This window comes from Pogonomyrmex barbatus, unplaced genomic scaffold (genome assembly GCF_055798465.1).
Source record: "Pogonomyrmex barbatus isolate J1 unplaced genomic scaffold, ASM5579846v1 scaffold10, whole genome shotgun sequence".
NCBI classification, from domain to species: domain Eukaryota; kingdom Metazoa; phylum Arthropoda; class Insecta; order Hymenoptera; family Formicidae; genus Pogonomyrmex; species Pogonomyrmex barbatus.
In genome coordinates, this window is record NW_028297099.1 from 705796 (window position 1) to 726413 (window position 20618).

General features: G+C 34.4%; 3 protein-coding genes and 1 long non-coding RNA gene across 4 annotated transcripts; 2 read left to right on the forward strand and 2 right to left on the reverse strand.

The window, feature by feature from the left end:
- Position 1: 1 nt before the first annotated feature.
- Positions 2 to 6122, forward strand: LOC105433760 (cilia- and flagella-associated protein 70). The gene is made up of 20 exons (XM_089070678.1): positions 2 to 905; positions 990 to 1228; positions 1484 to 1660; positions 1747 to 1841; positions 1913 to 2052; positions 2198 to 2334; positions 2462 to 2598; positions 2694 to 2817; positions 2923 to 3237; positions 3450 to 3635; positions 3700 to 3830; positions 3921 to 4069; positions 4148 to 4311; positions 4391 to 4537; positions 4802 to 4932; positions 5013 to 5133; positions 5245 to 5394; positions 5463 to 5627; positions 5760 to 5859; positions 6082 to 6122. Exons 1-18 carry the CDS (start codon positions 653 to 655, stop codon positions 5532 to 5534), a joined length of 2868 nt encoding a protein of 955 aa, XP_088926804.1. The 5' UTR covers positions 2 to 652; the 3' UTR covers positions 5535 to 5627; positions 5760 to 5859; positions 6082 to 6122.
- Positions 6123 to 7395: 1273 nt separating this feature from the next.
- On the reverse strand, positions 7396 to 12366 carry LOC148937849 (uncharacterized). The gene is made up of 3 exons (XR_016137920.1): positions 12226 to 12366; positions 7659 to 7767; positions 7396 to 7551 (listed from the first exon to the last, which is right to left on the reverse strand). It is a non-coding gene; the product is annotated as an uncharacterized LOC148937849 (long non-coding RNA).
- insc (INSC spindle orientation adaptor protein) lies at positions 11477 to 17628 on the forward strand. Its single transcript, XM_011649151.3, has 5 exons — positions 11477 to 12873; positions 13120 to 13452; positions 15367 to 15792; positions 16037 to 16244; positions 16335 to 17628. The coding sequence occupies exons 1-5, from the start codon at positions 12584 to 12586 to the stop codon at positions 17316 to 17318; spliced, it is 2241 nt and encodes a 746-aa protein (XP_011647453.2). The 5' UTR covers positions 11477 to 12583; the 3' UTR covers positions 17319 to 17628.
- LOC105433721 (MIT domain-containing protein 1-like) lies at positions 17396 to 19046 on the reverse strand. The gene is made up of 4 exons (XM_011649150.3): positions 18656 to 19046; positions 18297 to 18535; positions 18007 to 18203; positions 17396 to 17822 (listed from the first exon to the last, which is right to left on the reverse strand). The coding sequence occupies exons 1-4, from the start codon at positions 18774 to 18776 to the stop codon at positions 17660 to 17662; spliced, it is 720 nt and encodes a 239-aa protein (XP_011647452.2). The 5' UTR covers positions 18777 to 19046; the 3' UTR covers positions 17396 to 17659.
- Positions 19047 to 20618: the final 1572 nt, after the last annotated feature.

Consider the following 20618-nt stretch of genomic DNA (forward strand, 5'->3'; position numbering starts at 1 on the left):
ATAATATATAATATTATATCATGATTCGAAAATGTATTTTATTATTATATATTCCAAGTAATACATTCTTCAACTTGAAATTGAAGCGTTAAGAAACAATTGAAAATAAAATCGCAATGATTTCACTATTATTAAAAAATAATAAAGGTTATTTTATTAAACATACAAAGAAATATCGAAACGTTAAATCTTCCTATCACGCACTACACCTAAATAAAAGTTAGTAAATTAATAGAAAAATATATTCTTAATATTTTCACATATCTTCACATATTAAAATGCAAAGTTCTGCAGTTCAAGATGAATCATTTGAAAGAAGCATCGATATAATTATAAAATCTATTGAAAATGTCGTAAGTTTTCTTTTCGCATGATCCAATACTATTTCATAATCTCAAAAAAATTTTCTTCGAATAGACTCAAATGAAAGAAGAAACTAGCATATCATTTATCGTACTACACAACGATATAATACTCGGAGAAAGTATTCCCCTTATTATCACTCCAGATTTTAAAGAACAGATTTACGATGTCAATTTCGCGGTTAAATTTTCATTTAGAGTTAACGATCTCAATAGTATGGATCCAATTGTATCAACGCCAGTTTTAAGTAAAAAATGTTTTTCTACTTGCAATATATATACTCGAGTATATGCCAAAAAATAATATATATATAATCTTATCAGTACCAATAATTATTATTCTAATTGCGACAAGCCGTGTATTGATTATTTATATATCAGTAAAGGTAACGTGCGATTCTCAAAATGATCAATCTCCACCTGATTCTATCAATTCAATCGAGGAATCGAGGAAGAAAGTAACAGCAGTCGCTCTGCAAGAGACATCAACTCCATCAGGCGTGATTGGTTTTTGCACTCTCGATCTAATGGCGATATTGCTAGGTAATGATTGATCACGTTAAAATAGAGAAAGCGAGACCGAGGTATATAATTGAGATAATTTTTATAACCTTGACCACGTAACAGGTGAGAAATCGTTCACCGAAAAATTGATAGTCCAAACGCCACGTGACGATAATGCGGTCTCACGGCAAAATCTTCCTTTGTTAAACGTGACAGTAAAATACGACGGCGAAGAAATATTTCCTCCGCAAGCAAACATTAATTTCCTAAGTATTACGGTGGAAAGTATTTACAATCCACCAACCTTTTTCGCCGAAGACGCAGATTATAAAGCGGGCACAATAGTATATATTGATGATGAGGTATCTTATCTCATTTTTCAAGTAACCGTAACTTAGAACACAAGAAAATAAAGCAAATCTAATGTAGGATTGCATTTCCGTAGAAATAATCAACTGTGATTTTAAATGATCTTTATTATAAATTTTCAAATTCAATTCCATACGTCTTAAGCAAATTTTCTATATTAATTCGACAATAAAGTTAATACAAAATAGATTGCACTTAATGATAAATATTATTCAAAGAACAAAAAGTTACAATATTCTTTATCACAGATTCTGAAAAACGTAATATTCGAAGATGGTAAATGGACAAAATATCGCGACGTGGAAAGAACTAAACGATGGCGGAGTTTATCAAAATTACAAAGTCGCGCCAGATTATATAAGTGGAAACTTAGTCGTGATTATGCACATATAAGAAATACGGTCGATGCGGAACTTGATTTACAAGTAGGTCTAAAATACAAATTTCGTAATATGATCGAAAAAATTAACAAATATCTGATGAAGTACAGAATAACTAATGTAATTTACAGAAAAAAATGTTTCAAGAATCTAGAATCGAGTGGAATTTTATGGATCGCAGCATGTTACGTGATGCGGGAAACAAAATGAAAAAGCATCTTAATAAGTATATAATCAATAAAATATTTCATATAAAAATAAAAAAATTTATTTTAAATATCAAAATTGTGTTCAAAGATATAAATATTGGCCGTTTCAATTTATGGTAATCGAGAAAAATGCGGAAAAAGATAATATTAGAGAAAGGGAAGAAGAATCAGCTAAATGTCAAGTTTATCAATGTTATGTCAATTTGTCAGAGCTTGTTTTTCCCGGAGGTAAGCACAAATAAATTTATTTTAATTATATTACAACCAAATATTACAATCAAAATAATCTGTAGATATTATTATTAAAACTTACAATAAACATTTCTCACTTTTTCTAAATTTTTTTTTTAAATCTTAAACAATTTTTTTATAGTAAGAAGCACTCGCGTAGCTACACAATTATATACGCATAATGCAGCGTATATGATTGAAAAAACTGGCTTAGAAAAAGATATTTTCAATATAGAATATGGGAATGATAAAAACTCGAATGAACGAAAACCAGAAAAAGTTAGTTAAATATAAGTTAGTTACTAAAAGTTAGTTATATACAAATAAAGTTTGATAAATTTCATGTAAATTTATATATAGCATTAAGATACTTTTTAGAAAGACTTTTTAAAACTATTTCAAACAGTCGATTCAATCAGACAAAGAAGTAACGCAAAGTATTCCATTAATTTCCGAAATTGGCGAGCCTGTATTTGTTATAATTGAGGTTGAACTTTCTTATCCACTTATTCCTTGTAGACTTGAAACCGATTTTTCAGACACGTAAGTTCATAATCGTATTCCAGTAAAAAATATTACAACGTCTAATCGGTTATTATTCAAATTATGTTAAAATTTAAACTAACTAATCTCGTTAGAATCGAGGAAATGATGACTCCGAAGATAATTAAACCATATTATGTCTACTCTGGCGACTTAGCAGAGAAGCAATATACAACTTGCATTCAGAAACTAGTGGAAATTATTACGGAAAGCTACAGAGTATTAAATTTACTTGTTTAAATTTTTTTTTACGTGAAATATATTTTGATATCACAAATTATGAGATACGCATTATTAGATCAACGACATGCTTTCTCCCATTAGGACTTTCGAGATGAAAAAAGACAAGAAAAATTATCCGTTTTGAAAAACCAGGAAAGTAATTCGAGTAACTTTAAAAAGACGGATGAAATAAAGCATTGCTTTGCTTCTGAAAAAGTAAATAGTTTTAATAATGAAATACGAAAAAACTTTTGTATCACGTATGCTTTTCAGGACGAGCTAACTTGTTTCACGCAATATTTGTATAAAAGTAATACGTATTTGAATGTACGCAGCACTTTGAAGGCGAAAGTGATCACGTTATTGGATCAAAAATTCAAAACAAAAATATCCACCGTACATTCCGTCGACAGCCAGGTCTATCTATCTATCTATCTATATATATATATATATATATATATATATATATATATATATATATATATATATATATATACATACACATACAATATTAATTTAAAAATTATTATATATAGCTTATATACATGTAATCTCTTCAATTAGATTAGATTTATTTATTTAGATTTAATTTAGAATAGAAGTTTTAGCAAGATACATTTTATATACAGAATTTTATAGCATTTATATACACATATCTTGTCGAAAGAATGCATCTCGCTATCAATAAGATTGTTGAAAGCCGCTTCGCAAACGACGATAAGCCGAAGACTGCGATATCTGAAAAGTTATATTTCTACGCGGAAGAAGCTTATGAGTTAGGTCACATTGATGATGCAAGACGGCATCATCAGACTGTATGTAACTCTATATCACGAAAATATATCAATGTATCATTATGCATTATGATCTTTTTCACAGGCAATTGCGGATAAAAATGATTCCGAAGCATGGATCAGATACACGATTTTTCTCTTAAAAATCGATGACGTGGAATGTGCAAAACAGTGCTGTCGTGAAGCGATTCTTTTAAATAGACGAAATAAATTTGCGTACGTGAAAATACATAAGTATACTTTTGTAATTAAAAAATGCGACAAACTCTCAAATTATTAAAGTATGATAGATTTGTCTCTCTGCAGTTTACTGGTGTACGGTTTAATCCTTGCCGAAAATCAGAATTATGAGAAAGCAGAAATCTTTCTAAGAGCCGTTACCGATTTTTATCCACGATTCGTTGAAGGCTGGGTAATCTTGCATTTGTTTTACACTCGCATAGATTATAGCTCAGGTATAATAGGAATCCGTAAAATTTCTAAACTCGATTGAGATAAATTAAAATGTATAAAAAAATTTTTCTTTTTAATAGGAATAGATCTCACGTTAAGAATAGCGGAAAAATGTATAAAAGACGACGGTCGGGAGACGGAGATTTCTAGTGAGGATTCACTTGCTTGGACAATGATTCATTGTCCGCACGATAACATATTCATGATAACAGCCACACTCCTAATGAAATTACATCTCTGCGACGTAATATGTCTGCACTTGAAATATATATGTTACATAAGAATGCGCAAACATATATTATCATAGATTCATGTTTATACAGTTTGCTGGTTTAGCATTGGCGAGAGAAATGACTCGCATAGGCAAAGCTACCCACATCCTATATTACATGGCCGTGCGACACTATTTATTGCAGGAATACAAAGATTCTTTGTCATATTTAAAAGAAGCCGAATGTATTTATGGCTTGGTTTGGTCCCTTCGTCTTCATTTTCTATCATATATCTATTTTTATTCATAAAAATATCATTATTCAATCATTAATTGCTTCGGTGCCACAACGTTGGTTTCATAATTACGAATTATATAATACATAAATTACTTTAAAAAAAATAGATAAAAGTATTTTTGAGTAAATGAAATAATCAGATATTTAAATTAGTTATCATATAAGTAACATAAAAATTAATTCACATGTATTATATATATTTCAAAAATGTTCTTTCCTATTTAGGATTATTCGATAAGCAGTTTAATGGGACATTGTCATTTTCAAGAGGGTAATTTTACCGAAGCCATTTATTATTATGAATTTGCCAATGCAATGTTCAACAGACCAGACGATTTGCATCTCACGCAGACAAGGTAAAATTACTTGTCTAGACATTGCGTAAAACAAGCAAGAGGGAAAAACAAAACTATTTATAACAACATTATAATAATAGAATGGGACTATATTACGAAGATATCGGTGATTACAAGCGTGCATTAAAAGTTTTCCTTAGCGTATGTAGAACTTCACCAACCGCAGAAACATGGCTTGGTGCAGGGATCGCATTTTTTGAGGTAAATTAAATCAAGTTAAAAAAAGAAGTTCCTGTATAAGAACTCCTATATAAAAATTGTTCTCTTTTATGCAAAAAAAAAAAAATCGCTCTTATGTGAAAATTATCTCAGCTGCGGAGGTTTACGGAAGCTGAAGCAGCTTTATCAGAAGCAAATCAGATCGACAATCGTAATGCAACCGTTTGGAAATATCTATGCTTATTAAATATATCATTACAACGTCACGACGAGTTTATTCAGTGTTACGAACAGATCACCCAAGTAAAAACTTATAAAGAAGGAATAAAGTAATGTTTTCACCGGTGTAACATGCTATCTTCGTCTTGCAGGACAATACTTTCTCTCTAGAGAAACGATCCCTTAAACGACGAGATGGAAAACCGGGATCGGTTATGCTCTAGATACCGTCTAGAAACGCTGTAGCATATAAATTTCTTCTCTTTAATTCAAACATTTAGTTGATGAATCACTCTACAATCGCGATGAGATTGACGGTGAGTCAGGATGCAGGCTACGTCGTGTATTTATAGATTTGTGTTTTATTCAATTGAACTTTGTTGCGTAATACTACACGACGGAAATTCATCTCGTCAAATATAATCAGGAAATTAATATTTTTTTTACAGTGCATCTTTCTTGTATTCTGTTTGCTCGAAATAGCGATGTTTACAACGATTAACTGCGATGAGTCAAGCAGCATAATGCGTCATTCGATTTTAAAAAAAGGTAAGGCAGACAATGCACCAATAGTTGTCATTCCTAATAGTTATTAATAATTTTCAATAATACTGATATTCAAATAAATAAATAGAAGAGGTTAATAAGGATCACTTATATTCATGCTCTGCTACATGCGGACAAAATAATCAGAAATTCTAAAAAAAAACGCAAGACATCCGGATATATGTAAATTCGATTGAAAAGTATGTAGTTGTTACTTGTTTGCAGATGATATTCCACGAGTCAAAATAAAAGTGTTTCGTGGTCCCACGCAACAAGGAAACGGCGAATATTTCGCTACTTGGGGATATTGGATTCAACAGCCTAGCAGATAATGTCCATTTTTTTGTTATCGCTTGTTCTCTATCATGCAACATTTATATGTAATAGCAAAATAATTTTTTTTCAATATGTTATAAATAATATATAGAAAAAAATTAAAATTGCAAAACGTGTAATTATTTTCATTACATGCATTAAGGAAACAGAAATCTCCGTTTATTAATTATATGTATTGCAGCGTAATAAAATAATTAATAAAAATTGTCAAATTACATGGTCTTGTATTTTCTTGTCAAATTGGATGGAAATATTAGGGGAAATATATAAGTATGCATAGCAAGAAATAGTAAAAAATATATAACACATGATGTTAAGTTATATTATATCATTTATATTATTGTTCGGGCATTATACATTATTTGCCATTTACAATACCAATTTTATAGAATACATATTATTTTTTATAGTTTGGATTATTCGGATTCAATTGATTAGCATGATTGTCCCGATCAGCCTTAGTTCCTGTCCCTTTATAACCGGCTGTATGACCAGGTCCAGTAGGAGTATGATTCGGATTGCATTGATTAGTGCGATTACCTGCACTTTTTTTATCCATCTAGAACATCAACTCAATTTTATAATCACGTATATAATACAATATTAATATATAAATTAGATGTGTACGTCTCGAATTCACAATTTAATTAAAGAATATTAGGAAAAAAAAACAAGATAACACATAAAGATAAAATTAATTAATTAATTTTGCAATTGAGAATTAGACAATATGTCAATATATCTGCATTACAATCACTAAAATTTGCGTTACAATAGGTGACCAAGCAATATGCCAAAGTATGCAAATTAAATATATCTAATATAAAAACAATAAAAATATTATTTTTTTTAATAAATTAATTTTTAAATCGTTTTATTAATTTTTAAATCGTTAAATACATATCGCGTCATAATATTTTAAATATTAATATACGAAAAATACAATAGCAGCCACTCTTTTTTTAAATACGAAAGAAGAAAGAAATTTTTAATGATTTTTAATAAATAATGTAAATAATTTAATTTTTATTAAACTTTCGATAAATTATTATTTTATGTAGCGTCACAATTTTACATACTGTGGCTGTTATTCTTTTATTTAAACTGATTTTAATTACAAATTTACTAATCTTTTAAAAATATCTTTTATAGATATTAGAAACAAAATGTATTGAAATTAATAATACATAACTTACTTTTATAAAAGTATGAGGATTATACTTTTTATCTATATGAAGATCAAGTTCAACTCAAGAGCACTTACTAAGAGCAGTACGATTGTGATATGTTCAATGCAGAATTTGAGCGCGGCATTTATATCATCTCAGGAACGTACAGGGAAGTCCATAAAAGCAAACTCTAATCAATAAAAGAAAAGGATTTCCCCAGAGTCCCGTTTTTAAATGATGATTAGAGAGAACAGTAGAGTTAGTTTTCAAAGAAAGCAAGAAATAGGTGGTATTTACATGAAAATAGTCTCATCTCCAAAACCTAAAGCTCATTACACATGGTTGTCCAAGATGTTGATTCGTTGACTAATATCAAATCATTCTAGTCTTCAATAATTAGAGAAATCTGTAAATTATAAATAATTAAAAAGAAATTTTTTTAATTTACTATCTTGTATTATAAAAAAATTACACAAAAAAATATTTTTTACCATTTCTTTTAAAATATAATCTTTCGAAATTATTAGATATTAAAGATAAATTTATGTTATAATTTATAAAAAAATCTAAATAAAGTAATATAAATTATAAGAAGCTCTACTTACAAACATGTAAACTAATAACTAACAACAAAATTTTTTTTTGTTCCTAGACATTCTCTATTCAACCAATTGAATTTGTTTAATAAGTTTTGCAAAATACGTTCGTGCATTGTCCTCTGTAAATAATATTTAATATTCGTAAAAAAAAATATTTCATGAAAAAAATATTTTATTAAGTTTATCCAGTAATTAATCAGTCTTCTGATTAAAGGTCCGTTCCGTTTCATACATTGAGCGCATAGATAGCAGACACTGCGCTGCGGCATGGATAGCGTTTCGTTTCGCTAATGCGCGGTATGCGCGCTTAGAAACGGAACGGTTTATGTGCGTTTGATACAATTTGACGGGAATAAAATTTATTAATAATAGTGACGGTGAAATGAAAAATTTACTTTAAATAAAGAATTGGAGATATTATATCTCATTTTAATGGTTAATATTACGCGGGGAGAAATAATCGTAGATCAGAAAAATTATCCGATTATGTTGAAAGAGTTATTCTCGGCTATCCGAGAACAGTATTCAAAGAACATTTTCGGTGAGTAATAATTATTGAATTAAAATGAAAAAATAGGACGAAATTTTTCATTAAATAATATGATCATAATCTAGAAAAATATCAAATAATTATAAATAATTAAAACATATAATTTTATACGTTGAACTTTTTAAGAAGCAGCTAGTTATCGTTAATTGGTTTATGGCTACGCCTGATTTAAAACAAACTTATATGCGCAGGCGCGCATAGCTTGTCACAAGTTTTACTTATAGTACTTAATGCATTCCTCATGCGCTAGTGGTGGCGGGAATCTAGGGAATATCATGCATTATCAATGCGTGCATTAGATGAAACGGAACGGTTGTCTATGCGATTTATGCGCATTATGCGTGAAACGGAACGTACCCTAATTTTTTTCAAATTGTGTTACATGTTTCAAAAACAATAGCTACGCTCATTTTTCAGTTAAAACATATTCGATTACTCGTACCTTTTGTGCTAATATTCAAAATTAAATAATTGTTAAATGTTGTAAACTAAATCAAAATATCTTTCATATATATTATTGATTTAATTAAATAAATCTATGAACCTCGCATATCACACCGCATGTTGCGCTACAAAATGACTGCATGTAGAACGGATTGCATGCTTATAGGCTTCGTAAAAATATACCTATATATATATTTACTCATAAATTAAGTATAAGTATCAAAATTTCAAGAAAAGTAAAAATATATTTTAACACACAACTTTCTGCAAATAAAAATTTATATCGACATACTTTGTTATTTTTAAATAAATATATGTATATTTTCCTTAAAATGCACAATTCATATTTCTCCTAATCTGCAAACATTTTTCCTAAACTTCAGGTTCAGAAGAAATATTTATTCAATATTGCTGTGTTTTTTTTTTACAATTCTTCTACCTGGATTGATGATTTGTATGAGAAAATTAGTTACAATATTGTAAAGTCTGTTTGACAGACACAGATTTCTTTCAACAAATCGCATTTATAATTAATAATTTGATTATTCATTTTCAATAAAGTCGAGTTGAATTCCGTAAATCACTTCGCCGAAGCAATCTTCGTGTGTAAAGACAATTCTTGCTTATAAGACAATAATCTTGGCATAGAAAAATTTTTGCTATATACAATGAAAACAACCGTTCTTCTTTATCAGAGATTAATCATCGGTAATTCATTGATATATCCTAAATTTGAAATGTCATTGAGTTTCGAGCGGTACAGATGTACAGGTTTATACAGACGCGCTTAAACGCACGCGCCTAAATAACGGTTTGTACACATCTGTCCCTTATTCGTGGCCGGTATGTATAATGGGGGTCGTAAGGACCCTTTTGCTAGGAGACGCACAGTAGGGGCTCATCGTTGTACGCACGTATATGCATCGACAATAAGAAGGCACATCGGTCATGATCAAACGATTTCACTGAAAACCACATTTTTCTGATAAAACAATAAGATTGTTATTACCATAACGCAAGAAGACGTGTCATTACTACCGTGCTATTACTACCTCCGTTTAACAACTTTGATGTTCACTTCAGTTATCGATAGCCCCGATCTCCGTCAATTAACAGCGGGAACGCGAAAGCTTGCGAATGAGGCGTTTTCCCTTGACGTTTCCTTCGGCAAGATCGTTCACCGTTGCAAGTACAACATATGTTGCGCGTACAACAATTCACGAGATTTGCATAAAAAAAAAAAGAACGCATGCTGACACAGAAATAGATTTTCTTTCTCATACCGTGTAACGACGGATTAAATTGAAGGTTTTTCTTTTAAATTATAAAACTTTATTTTAAATAGTAAATATATTCCCTTTCGATTTACCGGGTCAGATGCCGGATCGCTCGCGTTACTCAGCTATCATTCTCCATGACCGCGCTTAAACATCCGTGAATCCATTAAATTTCCACGTCCTTTAAATTCGGCCACGCAACGCACGAGAAACATATGAGTGACTCATTTACTCTCACGCATACGCATGACGCGTTACCATAGGCATTTTATACGCAGATGTGCCGATCTGGCGCGTGCCTTCGTGCTGTATGCTTCGTCTCGGTGAATGGCACCGTAGTGTTGTTTTCGGGGGGTAGACCCCCCCCCCATTTGGTCGCGCCCGAGGAGATCGATAGTCGCACACCTGGCCCTTAAAAACACCATTGGTGTGATTTCGTGAACGTCTTCCAGCTCTAAGCGAGCCTGAAAAACGGTTCGACTTCCTCGAGACCATTTCTCGTGATCGCTACGCCAATGAATTAGTAGTCTCCGAAGAGACGGACTTATCGCCTTCCAAAAGTAAAATGGAAATGTTTTGCCGCCTCCTACTGTGCGTAGACTTGTTCGATTGTCAAAGATTATTGTCCTTTTTTATTTATGGACAATCGATATGTCAATCGATATCATAAAAATGTAACATGCGATGATTGGATGTATACGAAAGCAAATGACTTTGCTTCATCATCTTTAGAATTATCTTGTATTGAAAGCATCATGTATTTTTCTATTAAATCGCTTAAAAATTAAATTAAAAATTGAATTTTTCTAAACTTTTCTTACATTTCTTCAATAACATCTTAGAATTTTGTCTAGAAAATAAAGTGAATAAGCAATTAAAAAAAAAATATATATATATATAATGCTCTTAGAATTTTGCTTAATCCGTCTTTTAATCCTGATATATATTTTAATTTGATGATCAAAACATATAATAAAAAAATATTTATATTCATACATTCATTTATATTCTCATATAACTTAATGAATTTAATCGTTTTTTCGTTCTTTCAGAAAAAAAAATTGTCTTGAAATTGACTTTTCCTTCATCGTTATAATTTTTAATCATCAAATCATTCTTTATAGCATTTAAAAATTCAGCATATAATAGTAATAGTAGTAGATAAACAGCATGAAATAGTAAAAAAAAAATTTCATTATTTTTCAAAACATCCGACTGTTTTAAAATTGTGACATTGTCGCTGACAAAAATCCGCTGTAGAAAAACTGCACTGCGGAGACTGCACCATGCCTACCATTCACGCACATCTATCTACTTTGCATACTAGAACCCGGATTACCTTGTGTCTATCTAAGCTCAATTAAAGGTCTTCCGGCGCGCGCCGTTCCGTCAAAGAGAACGCGCACCTCGTTACGGTTTGACGGTTACGCACGGATACGCACGTTGCCCTCGTATGAGTGAGGGGGAGGGGAGGGGGCACGTATAGGGAGACAAGCGCCCCGTGCAAACTGCCCCCATGGAAACGACAAAGGCAGAAAGGGGAGGAGGAGCCGCTGCATTTTCACACGACTTGGCTTATGCGGCTTTTGGGGCGGAGAGAGGGAAGAACGCGAAGAGATCGGGTCGCGCGAGTGACGAGGAAGTCGGAAGTCGGACCCCGAGTCAGTCGATTGTGGAGCATTAGTGAGCTTAGATCGATCATCGTAATTTATGTGCACGTGTGTACGCGTATATAATTTCGCAAAACGCGAGGAAATCCAATTGGGAATCGGAATCACGATACTTCACTACGATGGCTTCGTAATAGATAAGAGATCAAGAAATTGAATTTTCAAAAGGAAAGATCTCACCCGGTAGAACGAATAAAAAATCGAATAGAGAGAGAGAGCTATCACTTCAACGGAATTTAGGCGAGGTTTACTGTGCGATCTCGTCTCCCGGAGTATCGGAGTTTCTATCAAAGAAGAAGAGTAAGTGTCGCGTGCAGGACTCACCATTAAGCACCAGCCCTATGGGGGTTGCGACGAACACCATACGGTCGTTCTCCAAACAGCCACGCGACCGCTGGTCGTGGAAGGGTCGTTGCGCTCTGCTGGATCGTGAAAATACCCCGTTGGAGTAAAACGCAGAACACCCTAGCGCATCCCGGCCACCTCGAAGTTCTACGGACATTTATCGGATTTCCTCGCTCGTTTACGACGTGTTTCTATAAATAACAAAAAAACCAAGTATTCAAAAACGTGAAAAATTTCAAAAAATTTCATTTTTATTTATCTTTTTCTTCAGTTGGTACTTTGGTACTTTGACAAGTATTTTGCAAGCTTAGTTTAATAGTAATAGAGTGGAAAAAACATGAGTGCGTTCAAGAGATATCAAAGTAAGGTTTTTTGGGATCAAATGGCTTCGCGTGATCTGGAAGATGATCACTCTGCAAAAAGATATGATCCCCCGCGTTATTCTTTTAATGAATGTATTCGTGAAAAGGAGGAAGAAGAAGAAGAAAATTTAACTAAATCAGAAAACGATACAGTCGATAATGCAAATATTACCGCGATACACGTTTGTAATAAAAGCGACGGGAATATAAAACAAAATGTATGTCAGATTTCATTGATACACGACAAAAGTGTAACACATCACAGGTATGTAATTAATTCATTATTATGTGACAGACAAATGATATTTTGTCTAAAAGAAAATATGGAATTATTTTTAAATATATTCAATATTTATTTTAAATATTAAAAGTAAATAATTTAAGATAAAAAAATCATTCTTTAATAATTAATAAAAGATTTAGAGAGAATTACGTTAATAACAATAATATTATATTCACTAATGTGTTATTAATAATGCAGATATCTATAAAATAATATTTAAATGTTCAGAATGACAGTGAAGCAAACAGATGAAGAAAAGGAAGAAAGACATGAGATGAGAAACAGATCCTGTAGCCCCTTGAGCCAAGATTTCAAGAGCCAAGATTCCGGATTCTCTGATTCTGAAAGATCGGACTGTTCGGAAACTTGCGAAAATGCGACTCCAAGACGGAAATTGAGGAGGAAACGGATAAAACAACGTAGAATCCAGTCAACTTCTTCATGGTTGGAGGAAGAATCTCTCCCAATACCGACTCATACATCCACACCAAAGGATTCTAAAATGTTCACCGTGAGGAATCGTTTCGCAAAATCCGCAAAAAGTCCGATTCGAGGACAAAGGTGAGTTAATTATGTGACAATTTATTTCAATTAAAGAAATTAGAATTTTGATCAATAAGATGACGAAAGTAAATGCAGATATATCCCGCTTTACTCCATTTTTAATATTATCATTTATCGCTCTGCTGAATCAGATAGTAAAAATAATCGAGTCTGATTCAGCACGTATCTATATTTCTTTAAAAAAAACTTACAAAAAACTACATTATTATCGATTTGACGACTATTGACGTTATTAACATTGAATAAACTCTTGATATTATGTCGCAATGAAGCCCGAGGAGGAATGCCCGGGGAATCGTGAATCGTCGCGATAAGATTGGAGAAATGAGCCAATCGGTAGGAATGCGTCGCGTAAGGCAATTTCCGTTAATATCCGTTGTATATAATTCTCTTCGAATAATATAGAATATGCATGCGTAAAACGCACGTGGATCGTATCGCACGGTTTATTATGTCGTAAGCAATGACGCACGTTCAAGAATCGTGTGACGGACTTCTCTTCTAAGCGTCATAATAACCGAGAGATGCGTCGGTTTCAAGTGGATGATTATCAGTCCTCCTCGGTCTGTAAAGGTGCTTTGGCTTATCGCTATGCCATTGTATGCGTAGCACGCCTTCGTATGCACAGCTATTACGCTCTCTTTTACGGTGTAATGAGAATGAGTTTTCGCTGTTTGAATGATCAACGATTTGAGCTGGCTGATAAATAAATTATGCGCGCATTTGCACACATCCTGGACTCGGACAGAACGATTATTATATTGCGTATTATTGTCCGCTGATTAAAGAGTACCGAGTATGTGGTATGTGTGTGTGTGTGTGTGTGTGTGTGTGTGTGTGTGTGTGTGTGTGTGTGTGTGTGTATGTTGTAAAACACGATTGAGTAAATTGGAATCGTATCGGAAATATGTACATATGATACATATATATAAGTATACGTAGAATAGTACAAAAGTAGGATCTTTACGTAACGAGATGCTAATGAAACAAAATAACATAGGACAAATAAAAATACTTTTCTTTTTTTTTTGTACTCTTTGTACTCTTTTTTGATCCTCCTTTTCTTTGTCTCTCACATAAAATTCACTCAAACCAAATATAACGATAAAGCTCTATTTATAGTTTTATGTGTCAATAAAGTCCTATCACAAACTATATATTAAAGCAGTCGTCTCTATCTTGGTACTGTACTGATAAGTTTGTTATAAAATCGGGGTAGCGATCAGCAGATTTCTCTGTACGGTTTGTGCCTCTCTGTTCGTCACCGTGTACATTCGTGCCGTACGTGAGTCAATGCAACATGCCGCACGAGGAGAATACAAATAAATGAATGAGCGCGAGGTTGGTTCTCGTGTGGCTGACAAGGTTTGAGTCAACCGCGAAGTCGTGCTTTCGGTGCACGACAGCGAATCCACGAAGAATCCAACTCTAAACTCTAAACGTGCACTGACAGCGCGCAGGTGGACGCATTACAATACAACGCAACGTGGGGCCCACGAAGGAGCGCGAGATTAGTCATCGCATGCACGGGGGAAAAAAAGAGTGTTCTCCGCAGCGATTCGATTAGTCAGCTCTTACGTTCCACTAATCGCCTCTGGCGCTTCCGCCCGCCAGAAAAAAAGCGGTTGGTGACGATTCGGAGTATGTCGTACATCGCAATGCGTTTCACATTAACATTAATCGTACCGAGATCTGCTTGGATTCGCTATGGCTCGTTTAAGGTAGTGTAATTTAAAAGTGGCAAGAGGTCATCCCTTGAACAAATAAACTACAATTTCAAAAGATAATATTCAAAAGAATACCTGAATGAATGGAATATCTTGGACATTCCGTGTTGTTTTTAAAAATTAATTTCGTATTTTTATAAACCATTTTCTTGTAAACTTACCAAAATGTTCTTCGTTCTTTCAGAATTGACAAAGCGCCAAACGATACGTCAAAAGTACTCTCGTCCGTTTCGTTGGAGGAAGAGAATCTGCGCGATTTTCTATACGCATCCGAGCCGCCGGAAGACAGCGTTCAGTCGTCAATAGCGAAATCGCGGGCTTCCACTGACGCTGCGGATGCAATTGCCGCCGGTAGGGACGTGTTGAACTCTAGAAATTATCGTCAAGCGTCCTCCATGAGAGCATGGCTAACCGATCTCGCCGTGGTGACCGAGAACGAGTGTAGCAATACGCTTCAAAGCAAGAATTTGCCGCGCAAAGGAGTCCGAGTGATATCCGGCGAAATTCATGCGCGGGATTTGAAGATGATGTCTTCTGCAGCTACCGCGGCCGCGAGTAAGCTTTTAGTCAACGCGGATCACTTCGAGCAACATTATCGGAATATCGTCGAGTAAGTTCGTCTTTCTTCCAATCCGTCGAAGAATATTTTTTATATTATTATGACGCGTAAATATTTTGTATTATTTCGAATTCGTTGTTTTTAATCACAATTAGAGATAGATATTCTTAATTAACGTTATGAAATCCACGATTAACTGCAAGATAAGAAATTACAAAATAAAAATTAATAACTAAAAATAATAAGAATTTTAAATGATGTATAATTAATTTACCAATTAACTGTCATTGCGCAGAAGAATAACGAGATTGGAAGGTGGCAGATCTGAAATGGAACTTCTTCGTAGTATAGAAGAAGCAGCATTTTCTATCCTTTCTGAATTAGGAGCACCTCCTCCTCGTAGGATACAGCAAGGTAGTCTTAGGAGTATCCTCGCGCAGTTACAAAATATGAAGATATATGTTGATAAAACACTTGACACTCGCTTAGATTTTTACATTGAGGTTGGTCATATTATTTTTTGTGGTTTATATTAAGAAAGTAATCATAAATAGAAAATAATCATAAATTAACGATACTAAATCTCTTTTCAGAAAATAATCCGAGCTCTCGAGGAAGCTCCATGGGAGGATAGCAGCGTAGCTAGAGGTACTTTGGCAGCCCTGACAGCTTTAGGATTGTCGGATGCTCGTGCGGGAAGCAGTATAGCTCGATGTTCTGGCATAAAAGCTCTCTTGACATGTCTTGTCTCTACCAATCGAACACCAAATGATTTTGTTGCAATATCATTACGTGCTCTGGCCAGTGTGTGCTCTTCCACGTCAGCGATCGAATACTTTGCTCGAGATGGTGGTCCCGAGATCCTAACAGATCTTTTGGGCGCAGAATCCTCTTCCGAGAAGGAAAAGACCGAAGCCACCGCTTTGGTGGTGCAAATCACGGCACCATGGACTATGGCACGGGGTTTACCATATCTCGAACCTTTTGCGGATTTATTGATTCCGGCATTGAATCAATTGGTTGAAAACACCAGTTGTGCACAGACCTTGTTGCTAGCTGCTGCAGCACTGAATCAGTTATCCAAATCGAGAATATGCGCCACGATTATAATGGAAGAAGATAGTGTGAGAAAACTTTTAAAAAGCGTGAAAAAATCTGCTGGCGGTAATATCTGGTTGATGGAGCAGGTGGCCGCATTGATTGGTGAATTGGCGCGTATTCCTGAAGGCCGATCACATTTGGCAAAGGCACGAGCCTCCGTGGCATTAGTCTCCTTTCTTCGAATGAGGCCACCAGGTCTGGAAAACGCGTATGAACGGTTGGAAACCACTGCAGCAGCTGCACTAACCAGACTCTGTGTGGAGCCGGAGATTGCAAGACAAGTAGTTGCAATCGGTGGCGGAGATTGTCTACCGGGACTATACAAAGTAAATGAGGTCCAAATAGACCAAGAGGATGAGGAAGCACAAGTGCATACGGGTCTGTTAAGATATACTAGATCATTAAGACGCGCATGCAAGAAGGCCGCAAGACAAATCGGGATCGCAAAAGCCAAGGACCACAGCACACTGGATTGAGGGGATTCTGGAAAAGGAAAAATCAATTGTGATAGTTCATACAATATCGAATAATTGAAAAATTATTAAAGCGTAAAGACTGTAAATACATTTTATAACCACAAATTATAATCACAATATTTCATATTGTAAAAGTAATACAAAAAACAAATATTTTTGTTAAAAATATATTATATATTATATAATTAACTCTTCCTGTATCATATCTCGTAAAAATATGAATGCGCACTATAAAAATATGAATATGTTTTTACTATTATATACTAAAAAAATGTGCCATAATACATTTATAAAAAGAAGTGTAAAATCATTAGTTTATTATTACTTATATATGTTATGTTCTATCTAGTTCCACTCTGAAGTTGATTCTTATGAAAAATATCTATAGTAGTCTCCAAGCATGGTCTTAATTCCAAATCACATGTGCCAAGAACGAATTTGCCCTCTGGTGCCTTAAAATAATCTAATCCACGTCCAATTTTTATCACCCATCCGTTACTCAATCTAAAATTAAAAAAATAAATAAAAAATAAAAAAATAAAAAATTTTTTAAATTGACATTAACATGAAAATTATATATTATATATAAAATTATATATAAAAATTATAATAAAATTATAATTATAAAAAATAATTATAAAAAATTATATATAAAATTATAATTATATGTATATATCATCAATCTTACGTGATCTGTCTGTCATGTAATGTTTCAGAAAAAGAAAAATCAAAGGAAATGTTGTGGGAAGCCAAACTTTCTTTCAATTCAGCCAATCTTGAAATTTGGTTAGATTCATTTTCATCGTAGGTTGTAAGCAGAGATATCTTGGAAAGTGCACTGCATTTTTGAACTGCTAATTCGCATAGTCTGACCAAATTCTGACACTGCAAAACAAAATATAGAAATCAATATAATAAAACTTTAAATTTAGATATTATATAAATATTAATTTAGGTGTTATATAAACAATAGCATACTTGATGATAAGCTCGTATATAAGGATCTTCAATGTTGATATAGGTGACAGTACCATCAAAAAATCTGCCAAAGATACTCGTATAGCCATGTCCTACAGATCCACTCTCAATCTTGATCAATTCTCTATATATGCCGGCTGACTTCCTTGTACTGATCAATTTCTTTATCTTCTCGGCTCTGTCAAGATACTCTTTCGCCTTGGATGTGAGATAATCCACTTTGAAGGTTTCCTTCGTTTCTGCATCGTTTTATTATCGAATCTTGAACTTCTTGACGAAAGATAATAACAATAAAACTAATATAGCAATGAAAGAAAGAAGAAAAAAGCAATCATACGATATCCGATATATTGGTATACCTTTTACCGCGTCGAGAAGTATTTGCACACCTTCCTGGTACAATACCAACGCCATTGTATACTGTTCTTTCATGTCCATTTCCACAGCTCGCTTCAGAACCGAGATCGCAGCAGATTCCATCGTGCTCAGTGTTTCGCAGCGCGCGATAACACAACTCGCGGTTATTCACGCACTCTAGATTTTCGAGTTGCTGTCACACATGTGACGCAGTTGTACCTGTATCAACCTGCATCATTAAGTAAACATCCTTTGTTCTTCTAATTACATCTAATCTAAATTTTATCTAAGCACGCACGATACCAAGATAAACATACACGCGCCCCACATAACTTGTGCCCCACAGGATGACAAACCCAATGCAGCCAACGTAGTGCAAGTTGCCAGGGGATCGATCATGTAACTTTTCCCTTAGGCGGAAACGTGAAAAGTTCCACGTGATCTTACGATCATGTACGATTTTGCGGGATCATATAACTCTCTCAAACGTGAAAATGTGAAATTTTTCACGTGACTTTTTCGCCATGTACCTTGGTGGCGGAAAGGCGGAAATCTAGGGAATTAATAAATATGCTTCGGAATTAGAGAAGATTAGGGCTGCGTTAGGATTAAGTGTACGTAGTACATATACAATTGGTTATTAAAAGATGTATATAATACTGTATCAATAAAATAATTTTCATTAGCTATAAAATCTATGAAACTATGTTTCATGATTTCACTTTCTGAAAAGTTTCACGTGAAATGTCAAGGTGTAAAAAATGAAAAGTAAAAAGTGAAAAATGAAAAATGAAAAATTTCACGTAAAGTTACATGATTGATCTCTGACAGGTGAGGAGTGTGGGATTCAAGTGGGTGGTACGTCGAACGAAAAGCCACCCAGCCTCGCCTACTCATTAAACCTCCTCTGTACCTTTAACGACCGTATCGGGGGAGGGTCCTGAAACGTTGACGGAACAACATATCACGAACCCTCCCCCTGGTCTTGGCCCCAAAGGGCAACATACTCGCTCGTCACTTTTTAGTAGCCACAGCATGCTCACTTTCACGTCTGATCAATCATTCGGTAACACATACACATACACCCGCCATAACAAGGGAGAGAATCAGTAGAGTGAGGAACAAGAAAGAACACACCCCTCGTCAATGAGGGGAATAACCCAAATCGGGCCTAATTCGAGTTGTGTTACATGAAAACACACGTCTTTTTAGAAAGGTATTTAGAAACACACCCTCAAGCTATTATTTAGAGTAAGAAGACAATTCCCTATTCACGAACACACCAAGTGTGTTCGTAAAACACAATGTTACTAGAGAACACGAATCATTGAAAGAACTGAGACCGCGGAAGCCAGATCGGCAGTTCTGAACTCGGCAAGGCGTACATACATGTAATTTATCCAATTCCAGTCTTGGATAGCCCTACAGTCTGCCTCCCTCCTTAACTCCTTCCTCGCACGAAGAGAGAGAGTTGCGGTCTCCGCTCCTCCCTTCTTCTCCCTCCAAAACAACTGCGCAAGTCGCTCCGCTCTAATCCCGGCTAACAGTGTAGACCTTATGTTTAGGTTAACTTGAATAGTACTCATTTTAGATGCTCGATATCCATGTCATCCGCATTATTCAAAGTGTCGTTCCCGTGCGTGCTATTATTCCGACTGGTGGATTTCCTCTGCGGTGATTGAGATCCATTGAGCGATCTATCCCTCAGGTTATGTAGAGGACCAGGTAACACCGGTGGACACTCCTCACTGCCAGCTCTATGTCCGTCAGGTAGGCCCCTCTCACTGCACACAGGACAGTGCGGGCGACACTTATACTTATTTAATTTATGTGTCGGATCTCCACAGATGAAACACGAGCCAGATCTGTCTACATTGTTGGGACAACGATGTCTGGTGTGTCCCCTGGCGAAACACTTGTAATACCTAACCGGCCTTGCCGGAAGCAGGTCCACTCTGACAGCTC

Excerpts from the sequence above, each read along its gene's own strand:
- LOC105433760 (XM_089070678.1), top strand. The coding sequence starts at position 653 with ATGCCAAAAAATAATATATATATAATCTTATCAGTACCAATAATTATT. Across the intron at positions 2,053-2,197 it reads AGAGCTTGTTTTTCCCGGAG|TAAGAAGCACTCGCGTAGCT; the intron begins GTAAGCACAAAT and ends ATTTTTTTATAG. Across the intron at positions 5,134-5,244 it reads CAGGGATCGCATTTTTTGAG|CTGCGGAGGTTTACGGAAGC; the intron begins GTAAATTAAATC and ends AAATTATCTCAG.
- insc (XM_011649151.3), top strand. The coding sequence starts at position 12,584 with ATGAGTGCGTTCAAGAGATATCAAAGTAAGGTTTTTTGGGATCAAATG. Across the intron at positions 15,793-16,036 it reads CATTATCGGAATATCGTCGA|AAGAATAACGAGATTGGAAG; the intron begins GTAAGTTCGTCT and ends GTCATTGCGCAG. Across the intron at positions 16,245-16,334 it reads GCTTAGATTTTTACATTGAG|AAAATAATCCGAGCTCTCGA; the intron begins GTTGGTCATATT and ends ATCTCTTTTCAG.
- LOC105433721 (XM_011649150.3), bottom strand. The coding sequence starts at position 18,776 with ATGGAATCTGCTGCGATCTCGGTTCTGAAGCGAGCTGTGGAAATGGAC. Across the intron at positions 18,204-18,296 it reads ATATACGAGCTTATCATCAA|TGTCAGAATTTGGTCAGACT; the intron begins GTATGCTATTGT and ends TTTGTTTTGCAG. Across the intron at positions 17,823-18,006 it reads TTACATGACAGACAGATCAC|ATTGAGTAACGGATGGGTGA; the intron begins GTAAGATTGATG and ends TTTTAATTTTAG.